The sequence below is a fragment of the Ursus americanus genome, chromosome 3 (assembly GCF_024610735.1).
Source record: "Ursus americanus isolate L20-20 chromosome 3, mUrsAme1.1.p, whole genome shotgun sequence".
Taxonomy (NCBI): domain Eukaryota; kingdom Metazoa; phylum Chordata; class Mammalia; order Carnivora; family Ursidae; genus Ursus; species Ursus americanus.
In genome coordinates this window covers 82,289,493-82,311,850 of record NC_142129.1, presented here as the reverse complement: position 1 = coordinate 82,311,850, position 22,358 = coordinate 82,289,493, and the positions used below count along the sequence as shown (strand labels likewise).

General features: G+C 36.0%; 1 protein-coding gene and 1 long non-coding RNA gene across 5 annotated transcripts in view; one reads left to right on the top strand and one right to left on the bottom strand.

The window, feature by feature from the left end:
• LOC123789363 (uncharacterized) overlaps nt 1-22,358 on the bottom strand; it is an 89,232-nt gene that overhangs the window by 11,908 nt on the left and 54,966 nt on the right. The gene's annotated exons all lie outside the window — the stretch shown is intronic.
• Nucleotides 1-22,358, top strand: part of PTPN12 (protein tyrosine phosphatase non-receptor type 12) — an 86,331-nt gene that overhangs the window by 63,015 nt on the left and 958 nt on the right. For 2 of the 4 annotated variants that reach the window (XM_045793403.2, XM_045793401.2), the window contains 8 exons: nt 59-136; nt 267-365; nt 7,879-7,964; nt 12,425-13,401; nt 17,575-17,652; nt 18,575-18,642; nt 19,564-19,594; nt 22,134-22,241. In XM_045793403.2, coding sequence (XP_045649359.1) covers nt 59-136; nt 267-365; nt 7,879-7,964; nt 12,425-13,401; nt 17,575-17,652; nt 18,575-18,642; nt 19,564-19,594; nt 22,134-22,241 — 1,525 coding nt within the window. Of the gene's footprint in view, nt 1-58; nt 137-266; nt 366-7,875; nt 7,965-12,424; nt 13,402-17,574; nt 17,653-18,574; nt 18,643-19,563; nt 19,595-22,133; nt 22,242-22,358 lie in introns of all 4 variants that reach the window. The other 2 variants (XM_045793402.2, XM_045793400.2) reach the window with 1 other exon arrangement.

Here is a 22,358-nt window from a genome sequence, read left to right as displayed (position 1 = left end):
TTTGAAAAGTTAAAGGTCTATATGAAAAAGAGTTGATGTATTAAATTCTTTGTTTTAGAAAATACCAGAGGAATTTAATGTATTTAATTTAATACAAGAAATGAGAACACAAAGGCATTCTGCAGTGCAAACTAAGGTATAGTTTTTTGTTTCACTTTATGAGACTGTATTTTTTTAAATGCCTTCTTGGTTTTTTAGGGTTTTTTTTTCCAAATGTCTTTTCCCTTGTTTATTTTCCCTTGTTTATCATGTCATCTCCCTAATAGGAGCAGTATGAGCTTGTTCATAGAGCTATCGCCCAACTGTTTGAAAAACAGCTGCAACTATATGAAATTCATGGAGCCCAGAAACTTGCTGATGGAGTGGTACGTGTTCTTGGCCTATTAATTTTAGAAAACTTTTCTTTCCTTTCTCTTTCTTTCCTTCCTTCCTTCCTTCAGATTTTTTTTTTTTTTTTTTTTTTTTAAGTAATCTTTCCGCCCAACGTGGGGCTCAAACTTAACCCTGAGATCAAAAGTCCCATGCTTTACTGACTGAGCCAGCCTGGTGCCCCGAAAACTTTTTTTTTTTTTTAACCAAGATGTAATATTTAGCTTTTTAACTGTCATCTGTGTTTTACCTAACATGAGAATATCCGTAACAGTTGTTATTTTTATTTAACCTTGGTTTTGTTAACTCCTTTCCTTCTTCCTGTTTGACTCTCTCCATTGTCATGGATATTTAATGACTCCAGTACAAGTTAAATAATATTCAAAATAGAACATAGTTAGGAAAATAGGTCTTACGTCAAAAATCTTTACTGTTTCAAATGTAAATTACTTTTAAAAACATTAACTGCATCGTTCTTTCTTTTCTTCTACCCCTCACCTAAGTAATTTTAAGTTGATTCTACATGAATTAAATTATGTTCTTGGTCATAATGATACAAAGTTTTGTAGTTAATTTTGCACAGGCTTTTAAATTAAGTAGAATTATAATGCTGCAAGTCCCTTTTTGGCATGTGTTTTAGTTCAATGTCATTTTAGCCTTAAAAGATCTTATTGGAAGTTGAAACTTTTGACCTGACAAAAATACTTTATTCTCATAGTGTTTTCATGTCTGCCTCTGTTTTTGAACTAGTTCTTTTATTTGCTCTTTCTGTAATCATCTTGTCCTTGAAGGTATTGGGCTATTTTTTGGATAAAAATTTTTTTTTTTAAGATTTTATTTATTTGTCAGAGATAGAGAGCACAAGCAGGGGGATTGGCAGGCAGAGGAGGCATAGGGAGAAGCAGGCTCCCTGCTGAGCAAAGAGCCGGATGTGGGACTTGATTCCAGGACCCTGGGATCATGACCTGAGCCGAAGGCGGACGGTTAACCAACTGAGCCACCCAGGCGCCCCTGGATAAAATTTCTTTACCTTTTTATCCCTGAACCTAAGATAGCCATCACGTGATAAATCAACTTAGCCTTAACAGCTGAAGTAAAATAAGGAAATGAGTTGCAAAATTTATAACCTTTGTTTTCCTTTTCTTCTTCACATTGTTTTTGGCATTTTCCCAGACTATTTGAAATTTTTTGGTTTTATAAATGAGAGACTTGTTACCAAACGCTCATCTCAGTGTCTTAAAATAATCTAGTATTGATCCATGAGTTTTAGGGGCTATGTAGTTCCCTTATTAGCCAAGCGATAATTGTAGATTTTTAAGATAAATAAATATATGTGACCTCATTTTTTATTTCCTGTATTAATATAGAAATTGTTGTGCAACTAGGCCTTACATGTTGCCGTCTTTTTCCCTTTAGTTTAATTAAAACCTGTTACAATCTGTGCTGAATGCAGCCAAATATTATATAATATAGAATAGAATGCTTTATATATTATTGTGTATAATGTTATTTAAATTGAGGTTCAGTTAATGCTTCAGAAAGCTAAATAGGCTATGCTTTTTATTTTAATCTTAAGTGGAAAAATATTTGTAGTTTTAATAAACACCAGATTAATTTCAAAGTTAAAGTTTCTGTACTTCAGAAATGTAGGTATTTTAGATTACCATTTCCTTTATTATATTCAAGTGAAAAATATTACGATTACATTTTTCAAATGTATAGAAAATTCTTCATTTTTTATTGAGATATAATTGACATATAACATTATATTGGTTTCAGGTATACAGCATAGTTATTTGATATTTGTATAGATTGTGAAATGATCATCACAGTTAGTTAACATCCATTACCACATGTAGTACATGTTTTCTTTTCTTGTGATGAGAACTTTTAAGATTTAGTCTCCTAATGAACTTTGAAATATGCAGTACAGTATTATTATTAAGTATAGTCACCATGCTGCACATTATATCCCATAATTTTTTAATTTTATAACTGGAAGCTAGCATCCTTTAATGCACTTTACCCATTTTACCCACCTCCCAACCCCCAACTCTGGCAAGCACCAATCTGTTATTTTGTATCTAGGAGTTCAGTTTTTTTGTTTGTTCTTAGATTCCACATATAAGTGAGATCATACAGTATTTGTCTTTCTCTGTTTGACTTCTTGTACTCAGTATAATGCCCTCAAGGTCCATCCATGTTGTTGCAAATGCCAGGAATTCCTTCTTTTTTATGGCTGAATGATATTCCATTGTGTGTATATGTCACATTTTCTTTATCCAGTCTTCGATAAATGGACATTTGGGTTGCTTTCATGTCTTGGCTCTTGTAAATAAGGCTGCAGTGAACATGGTGGTACATATACTTTTTTGAGTTTGTGTTTTCACTTCCTTTGGATAAATACCCAGATACGGGATTATTGGATCATATGGTAGTTCTTTTTTTTTTTTTTTTTAATTCTTTGAGGACCCTCCACATTGTTTCCATATGGCTACACCAATTTACATTCCCACCCACTGTGCATTAGGGTTTCCTTATCTCCACATCCTCTCCAACACTTGTTATTTCTTGTCTTTTTGATGCTAGCCATTCTAACAGGTCTCAAGTCTCATTGTGGTTCTGATTTGCATTTCCCTAATGATTAGTGATGTTGAACATATTTTCATATATTCCTGTTGACCATCTGTATGTCGCCTTTGAAGAAATGTCTATTCAGGTCCTCTGGCCAATTTTAATCAGGTTGTTTGTTGGGTTTTTTTTGCTATTTAGTTCTCTTATTTCATAGGCTGCCTTTTCATTTTTTTGATAGTTTCCTTTGCTGTGTGGAAGCTTTTTAGTTTGATGTAGTCCCACTTGTTTATTTTTGCTTTTGTTGCCTTTGCTTGAAAATAATTTTAGTGCAGTATTCAGTGCTGTACTTTTAAAGCTTTTAAGTATATTTTAGTAATCTCCAGAAAATGATATGTGATAAATACTACATTGCTCTTTCTTTTTTTTTTTTTTTTTTTTAAAGATTTTATTTATTTATTTGACAGAGATAGAGACAGCCAGCGAGAGAGGGAACACAAGCAGGGGGAGTGGGAGAGGAAGAAGCAGGCTCATAACGGAGGAGCCTGATGTGGGGCTCGATCCCAGAACGCCGGGATCACGCCCTGAGCCGAAGGCAGGCGCTTAACCGCTGTGCCACCCAGGCGCCCCTACATTGCTCTTTCATCTCTGTTTTCTCATTACCTGATTCTTTTTAGGTTTTTTTTTTTTTTCCATAAATTAAACTTCCATTTTACTAGTCTGAACTTCACACTAGGATTGTAATTTTGTTACAGATTGTTTCTGTCTAATGGGTCAGAGGTTCACAGATAGCTAAGGAATAGAAGAAAGATCATATAGATGTTATGGGATGAGATGAGATATCACCTAATGGCAAAGTAGTGGTTATTTCAAATCCACTTTCTTATCTCATTGCCTGGTACATAGGAGACACCCACTAAATGTTTGCTAACTGAACTTGAAATGTTAGATTATGTCCTTGCTGACATGGTGACTGCTGAATTACCTTTTGGGTAAGATGGATATTTCTATTTTGTAAAAAGGAAAAACAATTTTCATGGAATCCATTCCGAGGAAATTGTATTTGGTAAGAATAAATATTTTGCCAAAGGTTGTAATACTGTAGTGTCTGACACTATATAACTATATAACTCAATGGATGAATGGTTTTAAAAAGTAGAAGGACAAATAGAAGAAAAGATAGCTTATCATTCTAGGTAATTTTTTGATAGTGTCCTCTTAAGAAATATTGTTTTCTAGGTATTTCTGAATCTAGGTGACTGTTTTTGTAGTAGGTTTATATGTGGTTGGAGACCATAAACCCCAGTCAGAAAAAATGTGGAATCTAAAAAGTTGGGGAAAATCATCTTAGAACTGTATGGTTGAGTAAAATGATTTGAAATATATTACTTAGCTTTCTGAACCCATGCTGTGAGAAACATTTATAAATCTATTTATTATTTCTCTAACAATTTAAAGGTAAAGTTTAAAAAAACAGACAAAAAACTCTTAAACTATATGTTCCAAAATTATTTTGATAGAAATTTTGGTTGGAATGCTGATCAACAATATAAGACTCTGTAATAAATGATATTTGTTAGAGGTATTTATGACTAAGATGACTTTCCAGAGTAGGAGATCTAAAGAGAAAGTTTATTGTGGAATCGACTAGCCTATTGATTTGGGATTTAGAAACACTTCAGTAAGCAAACATCTGTAAGATGTACATGCATGTCTTTTTATCTTGTATATAAAAGACTACTATCAGTTATCAATATCAGGATTTTCAATTCTAGGATGATGGAGTAATAGCAACAATAGTTTGTGTTATGGTCCTTCTATTGTTATTTTACATTTTAGATATGATATTGAATTCTGAATATTTTTTCCTCAAATGTAATGTCCTTTATTTTTAAAGCACTTTAATATTTATTTTGTTCTGCAGTTGATAATATATCCTTAAGTATTTGATATTTAGGTTCTGATCTTTTTTTGTGGCCTCTGATACGGCTATTTTGTAGTAAATATTAAGACACAAAATTAGTGAAATGGGCGAAGGCAGTCAAAAGGTAAAAAAAATAATAACTTTAGCAAGCTCTTCTTAGAAACAAAAGAATATACTAGAACCTAATTTCAGTGGATTATTTAATTTCTGAAATTTCTCTCACCTTCAAAAGTTGGTGATTGTTTCAGTTGGTAACACAAGCCCCTTAAGAGAGCCGTATGCATTAGGACAAATGTGGGGACAAAAGCTGTAGTTAATAGTGTCAAAGGTATGAGTAGAGCATACATTATCGTAGGTAAAAATAAGGAATCTAAGAAGAACATTGTCCTACTCTGAAGTCCAATGACTGGGAAGGTTTGTTCATGTTGTGTAGGCAGTGGTTCCCTGAGTTGCATTTCTATACTGCCACACTGATTTCTTTCATCATATGAAAGTCAGCTTGTTCCAAAGTCTTACCTCCCCCCAAAGTTCTTTTTCCTCTTTTGGCCTTTTCTATTAATGGTTCCACCATTCTCTCATTTATCCAAAACGAGAAATTATTCATGACACCTCCTTTCCTTTGTCATATTTGTTTGAAAATGCCCTTAATTTCTTTTCTTGTTCCCTTCCCACCTGCTCCCTTCCATACTCTGTTCTTTTTTTTCCCTCAGTATCTTACCTCTTTAAGATTTTATTTAGTTATTTGAGAGAGAGAGCGAGCAGGAGCAGCAGAGAGGGTTAGAGGGAGAAGGAGTCTACCCACTGAGCAGGAAGCCCCCTGTAGGGCTCGATACCAGGGCCCTGGGATCACGACCTGAGCCAAAGGTGGATGGCCAACCTACTGAGCCACCCAGGTGCCCCTCTTAACCTGTCTCTTATTGTCATTCTACATACTGCCTTAATATTCTCAACTTCTTAATATTTTTCAGCTATATTCTAATATTCTCACCTTTAAATAATATCTCCGATTTCACCACTTTATGATTTTATCATTACCCCTTTATTTTTTAATTTGGTAATATTACTAGACTATACTTCTTGGAGTTAAGTATTATGTACTTTACATTTTTGTATCCTCTCCAGTGCTTACTGTTTAGTGCATCTCACATATTGATCCACATTGCCTTACCTGCTATTCCAAAATCCAGAATGCTCTGAAAATCTAAAAGTTGTGGGGGAGGGGAGAAAGAAGAGAAGGGGGGGGAAAGAGAGAGTGAAAGTGTTGGTTTGGTATTATAGCTATTTGGCAGCAGAACCTGACTTGACATGACTTGAGGCTATATTGTACTATAAAAAGTAGCTGTGTTTTAAGGTTAGAAGCATTTTCATATGGGTCACCCTTAACCTTTATTTAACCTACTTAATGTGAATGTACCGATTTTGATAACAAAAATATTAACGAGTGTTATGGGTGTATATTTGTAAGCAGATGAATTACTAATATGTCAGAGGTATTTTTATGATGCAAAGAATGTCTAAATTCTGGTGATGTCTGAGGATCTAAAAGTGTGGCATCCAAAAGACCTGATTTACCTGAGACAACACCAATTAATATTTGTCTAGGTGTAATAATAATTAGTGCTCCCACTTTCATTCTCAAAGAGCCCTGATTTGGACAGTAAATTACATGGCTACCCTACCTTAGCAGATATCCCTGCACCAGATGCCTTCGTTATGGTAGGTGGCTTTGATAAGAATGAAAGCAACCGTTCTCATGATGTTATTGTTGTTCAGGTCAGAGTAAGATACTTAGTTAAGATGCATAAATTGCATCTAATACATCTGATTATGTATCAGGATACAGGGTGCACTAAAAATTGTGGAAAAGTTGAGATGTCTGTTTTCCTTAGTTGGGAATACTTAGGGGGGAAAGAGTCACTTGTAAGAAACAGTTACAAAGGCAAAGAAGGTGCTATGATGGACACAGTAGAAGTGTCTTTTGATGTAAAAAAAAAAAAGGCAACTACAGTTTCAGAGTTCTTTAATCATAGTGTATGTAAAGATAGCTTTTTTTTTTTTTCTAAAATTAATCTGAGATATAGGCAAGGGTGAAAATCATTCTTGTCTTCTGGCCCATTAACATACCCTAGCTGGATAAAAATGAGGTACTTCCTTGAGGATGAAACTAATTCAAGGCAATGTTTTATATAATAATTTCACAACTTTTCTATTCACGATCCTAAACACAACCTAAGATTCTTAAAACTGTGTTGACTCTGGAACATCCATGTTAATGAATAGAACAAGGATATCCCTGAATGGGCTGTCTCTGCCTTTTGGGGGTTTATTTGGTCAGGGAGTGATAATAAGGGCCATATATGCTAATGGAGCAGGGCACTCCATAGTGATAAAGGGTAGAGCAAAGAATGATTACAATGAGATCTGAGACCTGTTTAGAAGTACTAGGTAGCAATAGGAATCCTGAAAAATTGGGAAAAGTAAAAGATATAAGGCTTATTTTGTTGGCTTTTTCCCCCCTCTCTGCACATGTTAAGATTCTACTGGTAGTGATGCCTGAAAAAAGCTGAATCTTCTTTGATCTTTATTTTCTTGGAAATCTGTTTCTTTACAGTAGCATTTGAAATGTGTTTAAATGCCATGGTACACAATTGAGTTTTCAGTAACTGGAGATAGACTGAGTTTGCTTTTGTTTTTGTTTTAAGTTTATTTATTTTTTTAGTAATCTCTACATCCAACGTGGGGCTCAAACTCATGACCCTGAGATCAAGAGTCACATGCTCCTTTGACTGTGCCAGCCAGGCACTCCAGACTGTTTTTTGATATTAATCTCTCTCATTGAAGTTTGGCCCTTTCAGCTAAAATATAGAGAATATGTTTAAAACCCATTTTGTTATTTGGGAAAATTGGCATTATTTTAAAAATTGAAAAGCCTAGAAACAGTTTATGTGAAACATGAGAAAGGAAAATAATTTTTCTTTTAACTTTAATGAAGCATTTCTTTTTTTCCTCAGCAGAATGAAATTAACACTGAAAATATGGTCAGCTCCATAGATCCTGACAAACAGGATTCGCCTCCTCCAAAACCACCAAGGACCCGCAGGTATTGTACGTCACATTTTCTTTGAAAGGATATTTTTATTTTACTCACTGTTAAATAAAACAAAATCTGAATATTTCCAAGTTATTTTTATAACTTTTATCATTCTTTTATCTTGGGACTAGCATGTGTATGGCACTAATTTGTTACTGGTGTACTAAAAATTTTGTTTCACTTTGGGTAAAATCTCAGTAGTACACTGTACCAGAGCAGTGAAGTAACCGTGAATTGACAATAGCTCATACTTGGTATGTAGTACAGTTAAATTTTTAAATATTCTAAAGATTTCAGTTTTTGTGTAGTGACTAAAAAAGTTATATTGTCAAAAATTGTGTGCACATTGAAGAAATTATTTAATAACATTTTAGCAAAGATGAGTTTTATTTCTCTCAGCATTTTATTACTTTCATACCAAGCTCATTTATAATAAAGTTAAGATATATTCTTGTATCCCTTTTTGTTTCTTTTTTCTTTTAAGGTAGCTGTTGGGTCAGTTATGTGGTGGTATAGAAAGAATATAGACAGAATCAGAAAGCTTTAGTTTCAGGTCCTTTTCACCCATTTACTGCCTTTGAGGTTGTGATTCAGTCACTTACCTTATTTGGTCCTGCACTGGTTTTGGCTTTTTTGTTTAAGTATTGTCCTAAGGATGAAATGAAATAAACTATGTGAAAATGCTACATATGGGACTTGGCACATATTAGATTTCCATTACATGATAGTTTTCCCATTACAGTGTAGAATTAAAAATGGTGTTAATTGAATTACTTCTAAAAGGAGTCACAGTAGAACATCTGTAAAAATAAACTATTAGAATGACTTATACAGGGTCTTGTCTTGAGCAAAGATCTGCCCAAAATGATTGGCCTTCCCTCAAAGTAGGACTTCTTTTATATAGGATTCACCGTTGTTGTTGGTTTTTTTTTCCCTTAAAAGTTTGATAGAAGTTGGGGCGCCTGGGTGGCTCAGTTGGTTAAGTGTCTGCCTTCAGCTCAGGCCATGATCTCAGGTCCTGAGATCAAACCCTGCATCAGAAGCCTGCTTCTCCTTCCCCCTCTGCCTCTTTCCTCCGCTGGTGTGAGTGCACGCGTGCTCTCTCTCTCTCTTTCGTCTCTCTCTCAAATAAAGAAATAAAATCTTTTTAAAAAAAAATCACTAGCATTGTTATAACATCTACTATATATGTTTTCTTCCTTTTTTGTATTCTCTGTACATTCTGTAGATAGTCAGTGATATGTCAGTGCAATAAGTGATGTCATGAACTCATTAATTTTTACAGTAATCTTGATCACAGGGATACTAATATAGCTGCTTTGTAAAGGAATTGACCTGCATACGCTAGCAGAGGTCAGCTGAGAACACATATCTCATCTTCCAGTCCAGTAATGCTTTTTTCATTATATGGTATTACTTTCCTAGAAGAAAGCAGAGTAATGAAGGTTTTTGTTTTTAAAGAGTTATGTTCTAATTTTTTGGTTGTCATTTCCTTTACTCCTATACTCTTTCCACCCCATATGGAATCCAGCCTAAATTATTTTAAGAAAAGTAATTTTCTGATTTTAAATAACATCAATTTGAAAAAAAATATAGAGTCACTCATCTTAAGACTTGGTCAAATAAATGTAAATTTTCTTTATTATAAAGTCCAAATGTTTTTGTGTGAAATTCTGGGCCTTCAGAGTATAGCTTCAGTCTACCTTTTTAGCCTTATTTTTCACTATTTCTCCAAACTGTTGTGTTCATTGTTCTGTCCTCTTCTGGCACTGGTACAATGCCTACTATGTGGTAGGTCCTGAATAATTTGCTTTGTTTAAGGGAAAAATATGCCTTTCTCAAAATAGATTATATTAAAACCAATATTTACAGTGAGAATTATGCAAGTCATATCATATCTATTCAGTGGAATTTTTTTACATCAGAATATCTAGCAAAAAATGAGTGTTGAACACTGCAGTGGAAAATCCGTATGTTGCATGTATTTTTTTGTGGCTGGGCTTATAGTAAGTGCTGTTTAAGTGTTTTAAGCCTTGTTCCAACCTTAAATCAAGGAAGGATAAGGGGAAAAAAAATCTGTTAGTGTAATTACCAATCACATTTAAGTAGCCACAAAAACCCACAAAGGGACACAAGGAAACTTTTGGGGGTGATGGATATATGCTTATTACCTTGATTGTGGTGATAATTTCATGGGTATATGCACATTGACAAACTCATCAAATTTATAGATTAAATATATTGGTTTTTGTATCTCAACTATACCTCAGTAAAGCTGTTTTTAAAAATGCGAGTAGCTGAAAATGTATTTATTCTTTACATGTCAGCATCCTGCACAGACTGCGTCCAAAAGCACTTAGAAAATTATTGGTTAAGGGGCGCCTGAGTGGCTCAGTCAGTTGAGCGTCTGACTCTTGATCTCATCTCAGGTCATGATCTCATGGGTTGTGGGATCAAGTCCTGTGTCAGGTTGCAAACTGAGTAGGGAGTCAGCTTGAGATTCTTTCTCTCCCTCTAGCCCTTCTCACCCACACGTGTACACATGCACACGTGCTCTCTCTAATAAGTCTTTAAAAAAAGATTAGTGGTTAAATAAGGCTGCTTGAACACATTTAACTCTGGTCCCTCCCTAAACTTCCTAAAATTGTAGTGAAGAAATATAAAGATTAAAAAACAAAATTGGAGAGGGGATAACATCAGATATGTCAACAAAATTGTGTAAAGTGGAAAGCATGTCGGCCAGTGAAAAGGGACTTAACAGAGAAAGCTAAAACTTGCTTTCATGTAGGTGGGGGAAGCCAAAAAGAAGCAACATGATTTTCCAAAGAACCCCCAGAAAACCTCAGAAATTGGAAGTCCTCCTTAAGCCTGGTGTATAGGATGGGACTAAAAACAAGGAGAGTACCTAAGTACTCTAAATACTATTTAGAGTATTAATGAGTTCATGACACCAGATTCCTTACATTAAATTGAGCAAATGACTGCCTCTCCCACATTTGGGCACACAGGAAGGATTTGCTCTGGAGTAGTTGAACCCAGGAGTCTCTGGATTCAAGGACATCAGGTCCAAATGATGGTGGGTTTGTAGTGCCTTACTGAAAATAGGCATTTGTATGCTGAATGGTCAGATACTCCAACTCCCTTGCTCCCAGATAGGTGGTGGGAGACAGAATCTCCCTCTTGAAAAACTAACCAACCCAAGAGATGAAATGTATACTTATTCATGGTTGTGGCCCACCAGTGATTTGCAAGGGCTGTACTCCGTCACCATCCAGTTAGATGACCACTAAGCCACAAGTCTCAAGCCTTACATATATGTAGACATCTTCCAGTCATTTTTAATTTTCCATTCTTTTTTTCCCTAAAGATTTTCTTTATTTGAGAGAGAGCGTGAGCCGGGGTGGGGAGGAGCAGAGGGAGAAGCAGACTCCCTGTTGAGCAGGGAGCCCGATGTGGGGCTTGATCCGAGGACCCTGAGATCATGACCTGAGCCAAAGGCAGACACCTAACTGACTCAGGCACCTGCCTCCCATATATAATTCTTAAGCAACTGAGGCGATAGAAAGGAAAACAAGGAAGTGTAACTAGAAAAAGTAAGATGGGACCTGGAAAACAGGAGAGAGTGACACCGGAGAGAACGTCATCTCTGCGATGGCCTAGGTAGTCAGTGGTACACACTGGAGCACGAGGCCCAAGGATCTAAGAGGAACATCTGTGGTATTAATAATTACCTAGTGTGCTTGATTGACCAATTGAGAGGAGGTGTACAAATCTGCAAGAAAGTTCGAAGAATGGCTGAATTACTGGTGATACATAGAGACCATCTGAAACCCAAGACAATTTTAGAGAAAAACAAGAAATTGTATAGGAAATCATGGTGTCATTTGTAAGAATAATATCTATAGTCGTAAGATTGAACTAGCTAGGGGCGCCTGGGTGGGTCGGTCAGTTAAGCGTCTGCCTTCAGCTCGGGTCACGATCTCAGGGTCCTGGGATTGAGTCCCGCATCGGGCTCTCTGCTCAGTGGGGAGTCTGCTTCTCCCTCTGCCTCAGCCTCTCCCCCTGCTTGTGATCTGTCTCTCTCTCTCTCTCAAATGAATAAATAAAATCTTTAGAACAAAACCAAAAAAATAAGATGAACTAGCTTAAAGTTACAATAGAACAGTATTGAGAAGAGAGAAAAGATACATAGTAGGAAGACAGTGGAGAATGTGTGATGAAGTAGATCAAGAAATAGCAGTTTATGCATTTTGAAATAGTGGAGATGAATCTCAGAAGCAGCTATTTAAGAAAGCTGAAAGTTCATGTCTCTGGATAGCTGAAGGGAGGAGACTGCTGTTTTTCATTAAAATTCTTATATTTGTAAATGTATTTCCTTATTAAACATTAAATTTTGTTTGACAGTTTATAATTCTTTATTTATAAAAGGATGAACATTCTTATGATGCCCTTTTCCTAATGTTTTTCAGTTGCCTTGTAGAAGGGGATGCCAAGGAAGAAATACTTCAGCCACCAGAACCTCATCCAGTGCCACCCATCTTGACACCCTCTCCCCCTTCAGCTTTTCCAACAGTCACTACTGTGTGGCAGGACAATGACAGATACCATCCAAAGCCAGTGTTGCACATGGTTTCATCAGAACAACATTCAACAGACCTCAACAGAAACTATAACAAATCAGCAGAACTTCCAGGGAAAAATGAATCAACTGTTGAACAGATGGATAAAAAATTGGAGCGAAATTTAAGTTTTGAGATTAAGAAGGTCCCCCTCCAAGAGGGACCAAAAAGTTTTGATGGGAACACACTTTTGAATAGGGGACATGCCATTAAAATTAAATCGACTCCACCTTGTGTAAGTGATAAAATCTCTAAGTCACAGGAATTGAATTCAGGGGATCTAAAAGTTGATGGTGTTTCTCAGAACTCTTGTGTGGACTGCAGTGCAACACAGTCAAATAAAGTTCCACTTATCCCACCAGAAGAATCACAGAAGAATTCAGGCACACCTCCAAGGCCAGACCGCTTGCCTCTTGATGAGAAAGGACATGTAACGTGGTCATTTCACGGACCTGAAAATACCCTACCCAGGCCTGATTCATCTGAAGGCAAACCCTCAGATAGCCACTGTCAAGCAGTGAAAACTGTGAGTCTAACACCAAGCCCCACAACACCAGTTGAAACCCATGATCTTACAGATCATCATAACAGTTCGCCTCTATTCAGAGCACCCCTCAGTTTCACTAATCCTCTTCACTCTGATGACTCGGACTCTGATGAAAGGAACTCTGATGGTGCTGTGACCACGAATAAGACAAATATTTCAACAGCAAGTGCCACAGTTTCTGCTGCCACTAGTACTGAAGGCATTTCTACAAGGAAAGTATTGCCAATGTCCATTGCTAGACATGATATAGCAGGAACAATACATTCAGGTGCTGAAAAAGGTAATAATAACAGTATCTAACACTTAAATATTTTTACTGTGTGCCAGTCACTGTTTTAAGCACTTATCTATATTAATTCATTATGTTTTATTTCACATTTCACTCTAGCATCTACAGCAGAATTTCATTATTTTACATACTTTTTTAAAGTAAGCTTTTATTTATTGTTACCTTAATTTGGTTAATTGCATTACTAGGTTTCGTGTTTCCCAGGTATTTCAGTTGTTGTAAGTGAAAATTTTTGTGCTTCCCCACCCCCCTCCGGTGTTATAGTTTTTAGTATTTTATGTGGGTCAAAAATTTAGCTGACTGAATAATTAGAAATAATTTAGGGAAGATAGAATTGCTTAAAGTAACAGTGACGCAAATAATGTAGAATGGCTTGATTGGCCGTATAATTTCATCCGCCTTTATCACAAGTACTGGTTCATCATCTTTTTATGCTTAACTAGAGAATGCCTTTTAAAAAAATTCTCTTCACAAAATACTTGGAAATGAAGCTACTTTCAACTCTGAGATTAGCCAAGAAGCAAAATTGCAACTACTCAGCAGAATATAGGAAATTTAATTCAGTCAGTAGTGAATGTGTTATATCCTCCTTATCTAAGTCATTGATACTGATATTTAATTAATGACTCTCTTTTTAAAACTGTCTTAGGTTTTCAAGGTGATATGTGCACTTGGTTCCCAAGATGTATTATTGGTTTTTGAAACTCATCTTTGATCTACTAAAATAATCCTGGCTGCCTTCTTAAACAGGCCATAAAGTTGAGAGCAAATGTAATAAACACAAAAGCTATTACGGGTAGATTGATTATCAGTGGTCATTTACTTGTCAGTGAACTTTGGTCTTAACTTCTATAGGCTGGTATTTACAAAGTGCAGGCAAAATAAGTACTGTGAACTTGAAAGGTAACTTTCTTTTTCTATTTCTGACCTAATAAGTACCACCCACACTATGGTGCCTTTATTTTCCCCAACTCACGTATACTTTGTTTTTTAATCTCGCGACTGTATCTGGTAGAGTAAGTGAGAATCTAAGGTAGTATCTTAAATGTACAGGACTCTCTGTAGTCTTGATTCTTCTTTCTCTGTGTGTGTGTGTGTGTGTGTGTGTGTGTGTAAGATTTTATGTATTTATTCCAGAGAGAGAGAGCAGGGGGTGAGGGGAAGCAGTGGGAGAGGGACAAGCAGACTGTGCTGAGCACAGAGCCCAAGGCAGGGCTCGATTTCAGGACTCTGAGATCATGACCCGAGCTGAAGCCAAGGGTCGGGCACTTAACCGACTGAGCCACCCAGGTGCCCCTCTTCTGGGTCTTCAGAAGATAATGATTACCACCATAAATATTACTTCACCAGTTTGCCATAATTTAAAATTGTTAGTAATTTTTTCTTCCTCCGCTTCAGAGTTTGAAAAATAACTGCCAAGTCATAACTATGCAAGAAAATGAGTCGAAAAGAAATTTTTAGGCTTTTGTAGCATATCAGGCATGTATCTTACACCTAGGAAATATATTTCTTTAAACCATTAATAGAAATAGAATTTGGTGTGAGGGCAGGAAGGATGCAAGATATGATATGTTCATTAAAAGTTATTGCTACCTGACCAGTCTTCTGGTGGTGACAGAAGGAGTTCCTTTAAAATACAAAATGCTGTGTAAGGATAGTTGAAGTCATCCTGCTGTATACCACCTCACTTCTGTTCTCTCCGTTTTATTTGTATGTCAAGGCAAAGATAGCTATAAATGTGATTTGTGGTTTCTTTTTGCCCTATTCCAACTATGCTAAATGAGTTTGGTATTAACTAAAAATTTTCCTGTGTAAGTATTCCGTGCTATAACTTGACTACAAGCAGTCCTATTTTTAATGTTCAGTTATTTACTTTATAGATGAACCATTGGCATAAGAATTAGGTTTTTGTTTGCTTGTTTTAGAACGTGTTAGGGAGTGACACAGAATCATTTTGTTTTGATACCTAAAACAACCTTTTGCATAAGTTACTGCCTGACAGAAATTCCTGGCTATGAATTCTGATTTATATTTGTTTGTTTGTTTGTTTATTTATTTTTAAAGATTTTATTTATTTATTTGCAGAGAGAGACAGCCAACGAGAGAGGGAACACAAGCAGGGGGAGTGGGAGAGGAAGAAGCAGGCTCCCAGAGGAGGAGCCTGATGTGGGGCTCGATCCCAGGACCCTGGGATCATGCCCTGAGCCAAAGGCAGACGCTTAACGACTGAGCCACCCAGGCACCCCTGAATTCTGATTTTAATATTGACTCAGGGCTCCTGAAAGATTTCTCAAACTTGGCTATACTAAGTCCCCATTCAGTGTATGATTTGCAAAAAAGCCTTTGTAAAATGTGTAGTCTTTGGTTGGATAACCTCTAAAACAGAAGTTTATAACATAGGAAAGGCGATCCAGAAACCCAAGGAAAAACATGGAGCTGAGAAGCAAGAGCCACAGTTAGAAAATAAAAGTCTTTAAGAATAAAGATTGTCATGAGAAAAAGAGGTACAGAGTTTCTGGAAAGATACCTGATATTTAATGTAAACTAAGCAGACTGCCCTTCCTGATTTGTTCACTTAATTATGAAATGGCACCAAAATGCAAGATTATGCATCCTTCTTCAACAGCCATCTCTTCAGTTGTGAGCTGTTAGTAGTATAAGGGCAAGGGGAAGAATGGTGGTGGCTCTAGTTATTACCACTGGATAAGGTGGATTGTTCTTTAGTGGCTTAACTTTACATGCAAGAGAGAGTTCTAGTACCAGCCATAGACATACAAAGTAATGGACTGGAATTCTTTTCTTAGCAGGACCTAGAGGCTCTAATTTCTTGGGTCTTTAGTTAAATAAATGTAGGAAGGACAGAGCAGTCATACCTGGCTCATGCTAGTTGAAAATTGAAAAGGCTTTGTTGATTTTCCAGTCTCTTTAATACATAGCCTGTCAGATATGGTTAAATAGCAAAGTATCACTGCAAGATTGTTCATTTTTTAAAGAGAACAGTTGTCGGGCCCAGACAAAATAATATAGGATTCTTACATTTCCCTTTCTTCACCCCATCCTTCCTAACCTGAGAGTCCATACACAGAATTATATCATATTTTTCTTTCTCTACCTCCAATGAAACCTCAAAAGATCTAATACAGGGGCGCCTGGGTGGCTCAGTCGGTTAAGTGGCTGCCTTCAGCTCAGGTCATGCTCCCAGGGTCCTGGAATCAAGCCTCACATCGGGCTCCCTGCTCAGCTGGAAGCCTGCTTCTCCCTCTCCCTCCGCCTGCCGCTCCCCGATTGTGTGTGCGTGTGCGCGCGCTGTCTGTCAAATAAATAAATAAAACCTTAAAAAAAAAAAAAAAGATCTAATCTGGTCTATATCGTAAGCTAACCGATGATACTCACTTAGTGTATTATCTTTCCCAAGAGTGAATTTTGTTTTTACTGGTGAAAAGCTTTAATATGGCTTCAGTCAGTATTCTCAGAGCAGGTCACATGCCACTGTTCAGAAGATTTTAGGCATTAAATAGATGAATGTTCAAAAAAATTAATAGTTTTAGGTATATTAAAAAAATAACACTTCAGATTTGTTATTTGTCATTACTGTTTAAAATATGACCCCAAAAATAAGTAAATAAAATGCGACCAAGGGACATAGTTAAGTTAAAAATGAGTGGGACTTAAAAAGTAAATAGGACAGATAGTGGTGTGTAGTACGGCAAAATTCATGAAAGGAGTTAAGCAATTAATTCCAATTCGGGAAACACTGGCTTAAGTCAAATGACCAAAGCTTTCCTTCGTGGACTCAAAGCATCATCTGCAAGCCCAACAGAGAGGCCCCATGCTTTCTCCTGAAGATTGTGTTCACACTCAGGGCAGAGTGATTAACGTCTGCAGGGTGTCAGGAAAGTCAGGAGAGAGTCATTTTCTCTGTGCAGCAGTGATGGAGTTCATCCCGCTTTGCTCACTAAGCTTCATTAGTTCTTGATAACGAGTCAAGTAGTAAGGATTTCTTGTTTGTTTTTTGCATTTTTAAAAACTGGTTCTCTTAGATACTTGTAGAATCGATTTATAGAATGTCAAAGTTTTCTTGTTTAGATAACAGATTCATTCTTTAATGAGTTAATATTCTTTAACAAGTTCATAATTTGTCTGAATTTTATGTATTTAATATAGATGTTGACGTTAGTGAAGATTCACCTCCTCCTCTACCTGAAAGAACTCCTGAATCTTTTGTATTAGCAAGTGAACATAGTGAGTGTCTCTTCTGCTTTTCATACTTCATACTGTAATAATAAACTCCAAAAAACATGGCTAATTGTAGTCTATTTGGTACTGAATTGCATAATTAAATTCAGAAGAGGTTTGAATTGATATTGACCAGTGTTTTTAATTCCTTGTATGAAAAATACTTTTAATTTTTTTAAAAACTTGAAAATGATATTTTTTATTTGCTAAGATTGCTAAAATGGCTGCATTTCTGTTACTTAAATTTAGTTAAATTCAGTTATAATTGTATTTGCAAGTTGGTGTCTTTTCATTCACTAAATATAGCACTTATTTATGAAAAGGCAATAATTGCTTCATTGGGTGCCAGTTTACATACGTAAATATTTAAATTGGGTTGCAGGTGGTTATCAGCTCAGTTGGTGTTAATGGAGGGAGACTTTAGGCCACATGAGTATCAGTGAGAACTGAGAGAAAGTGATCATATTTCAAAGCCCTTATATTTCTTCTCTGTCTCTTCTTTAAGAAGAGTATAGAAACAGCTTTAATATATTTATAGTGTCCTATATTTATAGTGTCTCATGCTCAGTGGGGTCCTCCCTCATCTTATCTGAGTTATATTTTACCAATGTCATATTAATTTCAACTACTTTCAAGAATGTTAAAAACAGTGAAGCCATATACTTCGATACTACTAAATGAGTACATCTAAGTCTGTCACATGTGTAGATTACAGTGAGCTTATAATAACATAAACGCTGGTGATTAAATTCTTTTAATTAAATTTTAAGAAAGGAAATTTAAAGGGAGTTTCTTGAATTAATAGATAAGAGAATATTTTATGGAAGTGATAGTTCTAAAAAATCTATAGGGTCTGTTTTTGTATCTCACTTTAATGCAAGAAATTCAAGAATTAAACATGTTAATTGTAAGATTTCATTTTTCTCAGATACACCTGTGAGATCTGAATGGAGTGAACTTCAAAGTCAGGAACAGTCTGAACAAAAAATACCTGAAGTGAGTCCTTTTGGGATTGGAGTAGCTATAACTCAGTGTTTTTGCTCTTTTGTTTTGTTAATTTATCTGAGTTTGTTACAATAACTGTCACCTTAAGACTATTAAATATAATTTTTGATCAGCATTTCTTATGCTAAGATTTCAGATGAAAATCTATATAAAATGTGAGACAGGAAATTTTTTTGAAAGGGCAACATGAGGTACATAGGACCATGACTTCAGAGTTTCATTTTTCTAAAAGACTGTTTTTGAAATTTGTAAATTATGCCATGTTTTAAATCATTTTGGAGGTGTGAATAGAACAGGAGTTACATTTTCAGGGTTATAATACTTAGATTTTGTTCCTCCCACTGTAACACTAAGTACATAGTCCCATCCTTTGGTTTGTCTGGTCACAAGAAGTTTCCTTTCACATTCAGGAAGTATTTGGTAGCTAAATATGTTAGTCATGGGAAATACCATTTTTCATCAACATTGATATTTTTCATATTTACCCCATATTTTAATATTCCCCAAATTAGGGTACATCTTACAGTTGATTAAGAAACATAATATACTTTACTTGGCACATAAAACAGTAGTAACCTGTACTAATGATGTTATGTTTTATGATATAATTTGATGAATATGGTAGAGGACTGGCAAAATGGAGTTGTATGTTCCTTTGTGTAGTATCGCCTGCATTTTCAGTTTCCATCTAGAAGGAAGAAGTAGTTCCCCTGTCTTTTTGATCTCAGTATAAAATACCATAACATTAAAAAAATTTTAAGCCTAATTGAAAGCACCATTGACTTCTTTCCCTTTGACACTGAGAGTTTTAGTAGATCTTGATTTCTTGGGATATATACTCAGACCAAATTTTTCTATTATTTGTTATAAAAGGGATATATTATAATAGCTATTAAAATGTCTTCCTTTTAGGGCTTGATAACCTCTGGAACTGAAAAATGTGGTAAGTTAGATTTTGTTCCTTTTTGTTATAGATTATATAGAGTAATCTCCATAAAATAGCATGTCTCATGGTGTACTGAGCCTGAACTATGTCAGTATAATTCTTTTAAAGTAATTACTGTATCAGATATTATTAATCTGGAAAGTAACAACATTATTATTGGTAGTTACAGGCTAATGGAGAAAAAATTATTTTAAAAATATTTTTCTGTGTTTTATTTTCTGTTGTTTATAAAAACACTTAGAATCTAGATCTGACAGTGATTTGAATAAATGTCCCCAATTCACCTTGATTATTGAATGAGGTCCCTAAAAATCTGTTGTTTGGAATTCTTCCTTTTAGTACTTCTACCTTCGTGAAGACCAATAAGATTATGTAGCTTAGCCCAGTGTTGTAATTCTAAGTTAGAAATTTTTTTTGCCAAATTTCTTATATTATCGTGGTAAAAATACATCAAGGTATTATTAATTCCTATAAATCAGTGACCACGAAAGCAGCTCATCCAACATCCTAGCCTGTACAATTCCCCCAGTTCATCCATCATCTCTGCCCTTGCCCTCCCTTCTACTTTAACTGCCCCCTCCCTGCATCTTTGCCTAACGGGGTTGCATTCCCTCTCATAAATTATTACTCTGGGTCTACTTTTGTGGGGCAGCGTATCATAAGGAAAAGAACAGAAGCTTTAGTGTCAAGCCCACCTGGTTTGGAATTTCATTTTTACCATTTTACTTACTATGGGACTTAGGCCAAGTCACCTAATCTTAGCCCTGGTTGTTGTTGTTGCCTTTTTCCCCCTTCTGTGCAACGGAGGTAATAATAGCACCTACCCTAGAGCATTGTTGTGAGGAGTTAATCAGATCACATTCATGGAATATCAGCACTGTGCTCATGATAGGCACTCAAATGGAAGCAAGCTATTATTGTTACTGTCTTTATTCTATAACTACTGCTGATATTGCTGGATCCCTGGGCCCTTTATTTCTTAATATATGCTAACTCCTTTCTGGATTCTCTTCTCTAGCCAATCTGGACACTGTCCTCCATTACTCTAGTCGTACTTGAAATTATCCTCCACTTGCTCCTAACTCCCATACCATTTTATTTTATCCCTCGAGACTCCTGAATACTGCTAGGGAACATCACTCTGCTTTACAGAGTGAGCCTACAATTCTGGATCTTCATCCACAGTTGGGCCCTTAGCTTTGCTTAGTTATCTTATATGCTCTAGTTGGTATCCTTTCTGTTTTCCTTGAATTTTCTAAATCTTTAATTTCTGCTGGGCAACCCTCTCGGGTCCCCTCCCTCTTCAGGAGCTTTTGTACTATCCCTCAGTAAACTTTGCTTTGCTGCCCACCAAAATAATAATAGTAATAGTTAAAAAATAAATCTTTAATTTCTTGTGAAATCATCAGTCCTACTCTCACTCAGTAGATGACCTTTTACTTCACTGAGAAAATTGAGGCCTTTTGACTAGATCATCATTTCTTTCTACAAGTTGGCCCTGAAACCACTAGTTTAATCGCCATGCCTCTCCTCTCTGTCTCCATTGCACTCTGCGTCATTTTACCATCAAACTTACCAGTATAATAATAATGTGCTTGTCAGTCTCTCCTACTAGACTAGGCCTCGGCTTGCTTTTGTTCTGACCTTGAGCTGATCAAATAATTTTTAGGTTTTTGAAGAGTTGTTCAGGCGTCTCTGAGTGGCTCAGTTGGTAGGGCATGGGACTCTTCATCTCAGGGTCATGAGTTCAAGCCCCACTTTGGGTGTAGAGCTTAGTTTTATTTATTTTTTATTTTTTTAAAGATTTTATTTATTTATTTGACAGAGAGAGACGGCCAGCGAGAGAGGGAACACAAGCAGGGGGGGTGGGAGAGGAAGAAGCAGGCTCATAGCGGAGGAGCCTGATGTGGGGCTCGATCCCAGAACACCGGGATCACGCCCTGAGTCGAAGGCAAACGCTTAACCGCTGTGCCACCCAGGCGCCCCCAAAATTTTTTCTTTAACAAAATTTCTTTTGTTACTAATCTTAGGCATTGGTAATTAAATAAGTAAACTAAAATTGAAGTGATGTAAAACTTTCAAAGGAAAAAAAATTATGGTTAGAAGCCAGTAGTCCAAAAAAAAAAAAAAAAAAAGCAGCAGCCAGTAGTCCATTAATTGACTATAAACTTGATTGTCATTGATTTCCATATAAAGGCATTTCACTTACAATTATTGCCTTAGGACACTGGCACATAGTATAACTACTTTAAGGAAATATAAAATGGCAAGATTGAGATTTATTAAATAAAGAGCGTAAGGAGAATCCATACATTGCAGAACAACTCACTGAAGATTTCTAAGTGCCCTCAAGAATGCCTAACATTTCCTGTGTTCATTACCATTGCATTTAAATGTATTTGGGCCTCTGAAATTATGATACCCAAGAGAGAAAACCTGCTCTTTTAACTTAATATAGACATTAAAGCAATTAAAGGGTTCTACATATGATGCTACAAACGATGGTGGTTAACAATGGCTTTATTTTGCATTTTAGATCATCCAGCAGGAGGTATTCACACAGAGACTTGTACAGAATGTCCGCCTCTTTTCAGTAACAAGAAAGATCAAATATCAGAAAGTCCAACAGAGGCCACAGATATTGGTAATTTGTTTACTAAATAATTTTAAAACTTTAGTTATGTAGTTAGTGCTGGCAAGAATGAGAAACGGTTATTTGCCATCATTTCAGGCTTTCCTGAAGGCAGAGTTTACCATACTT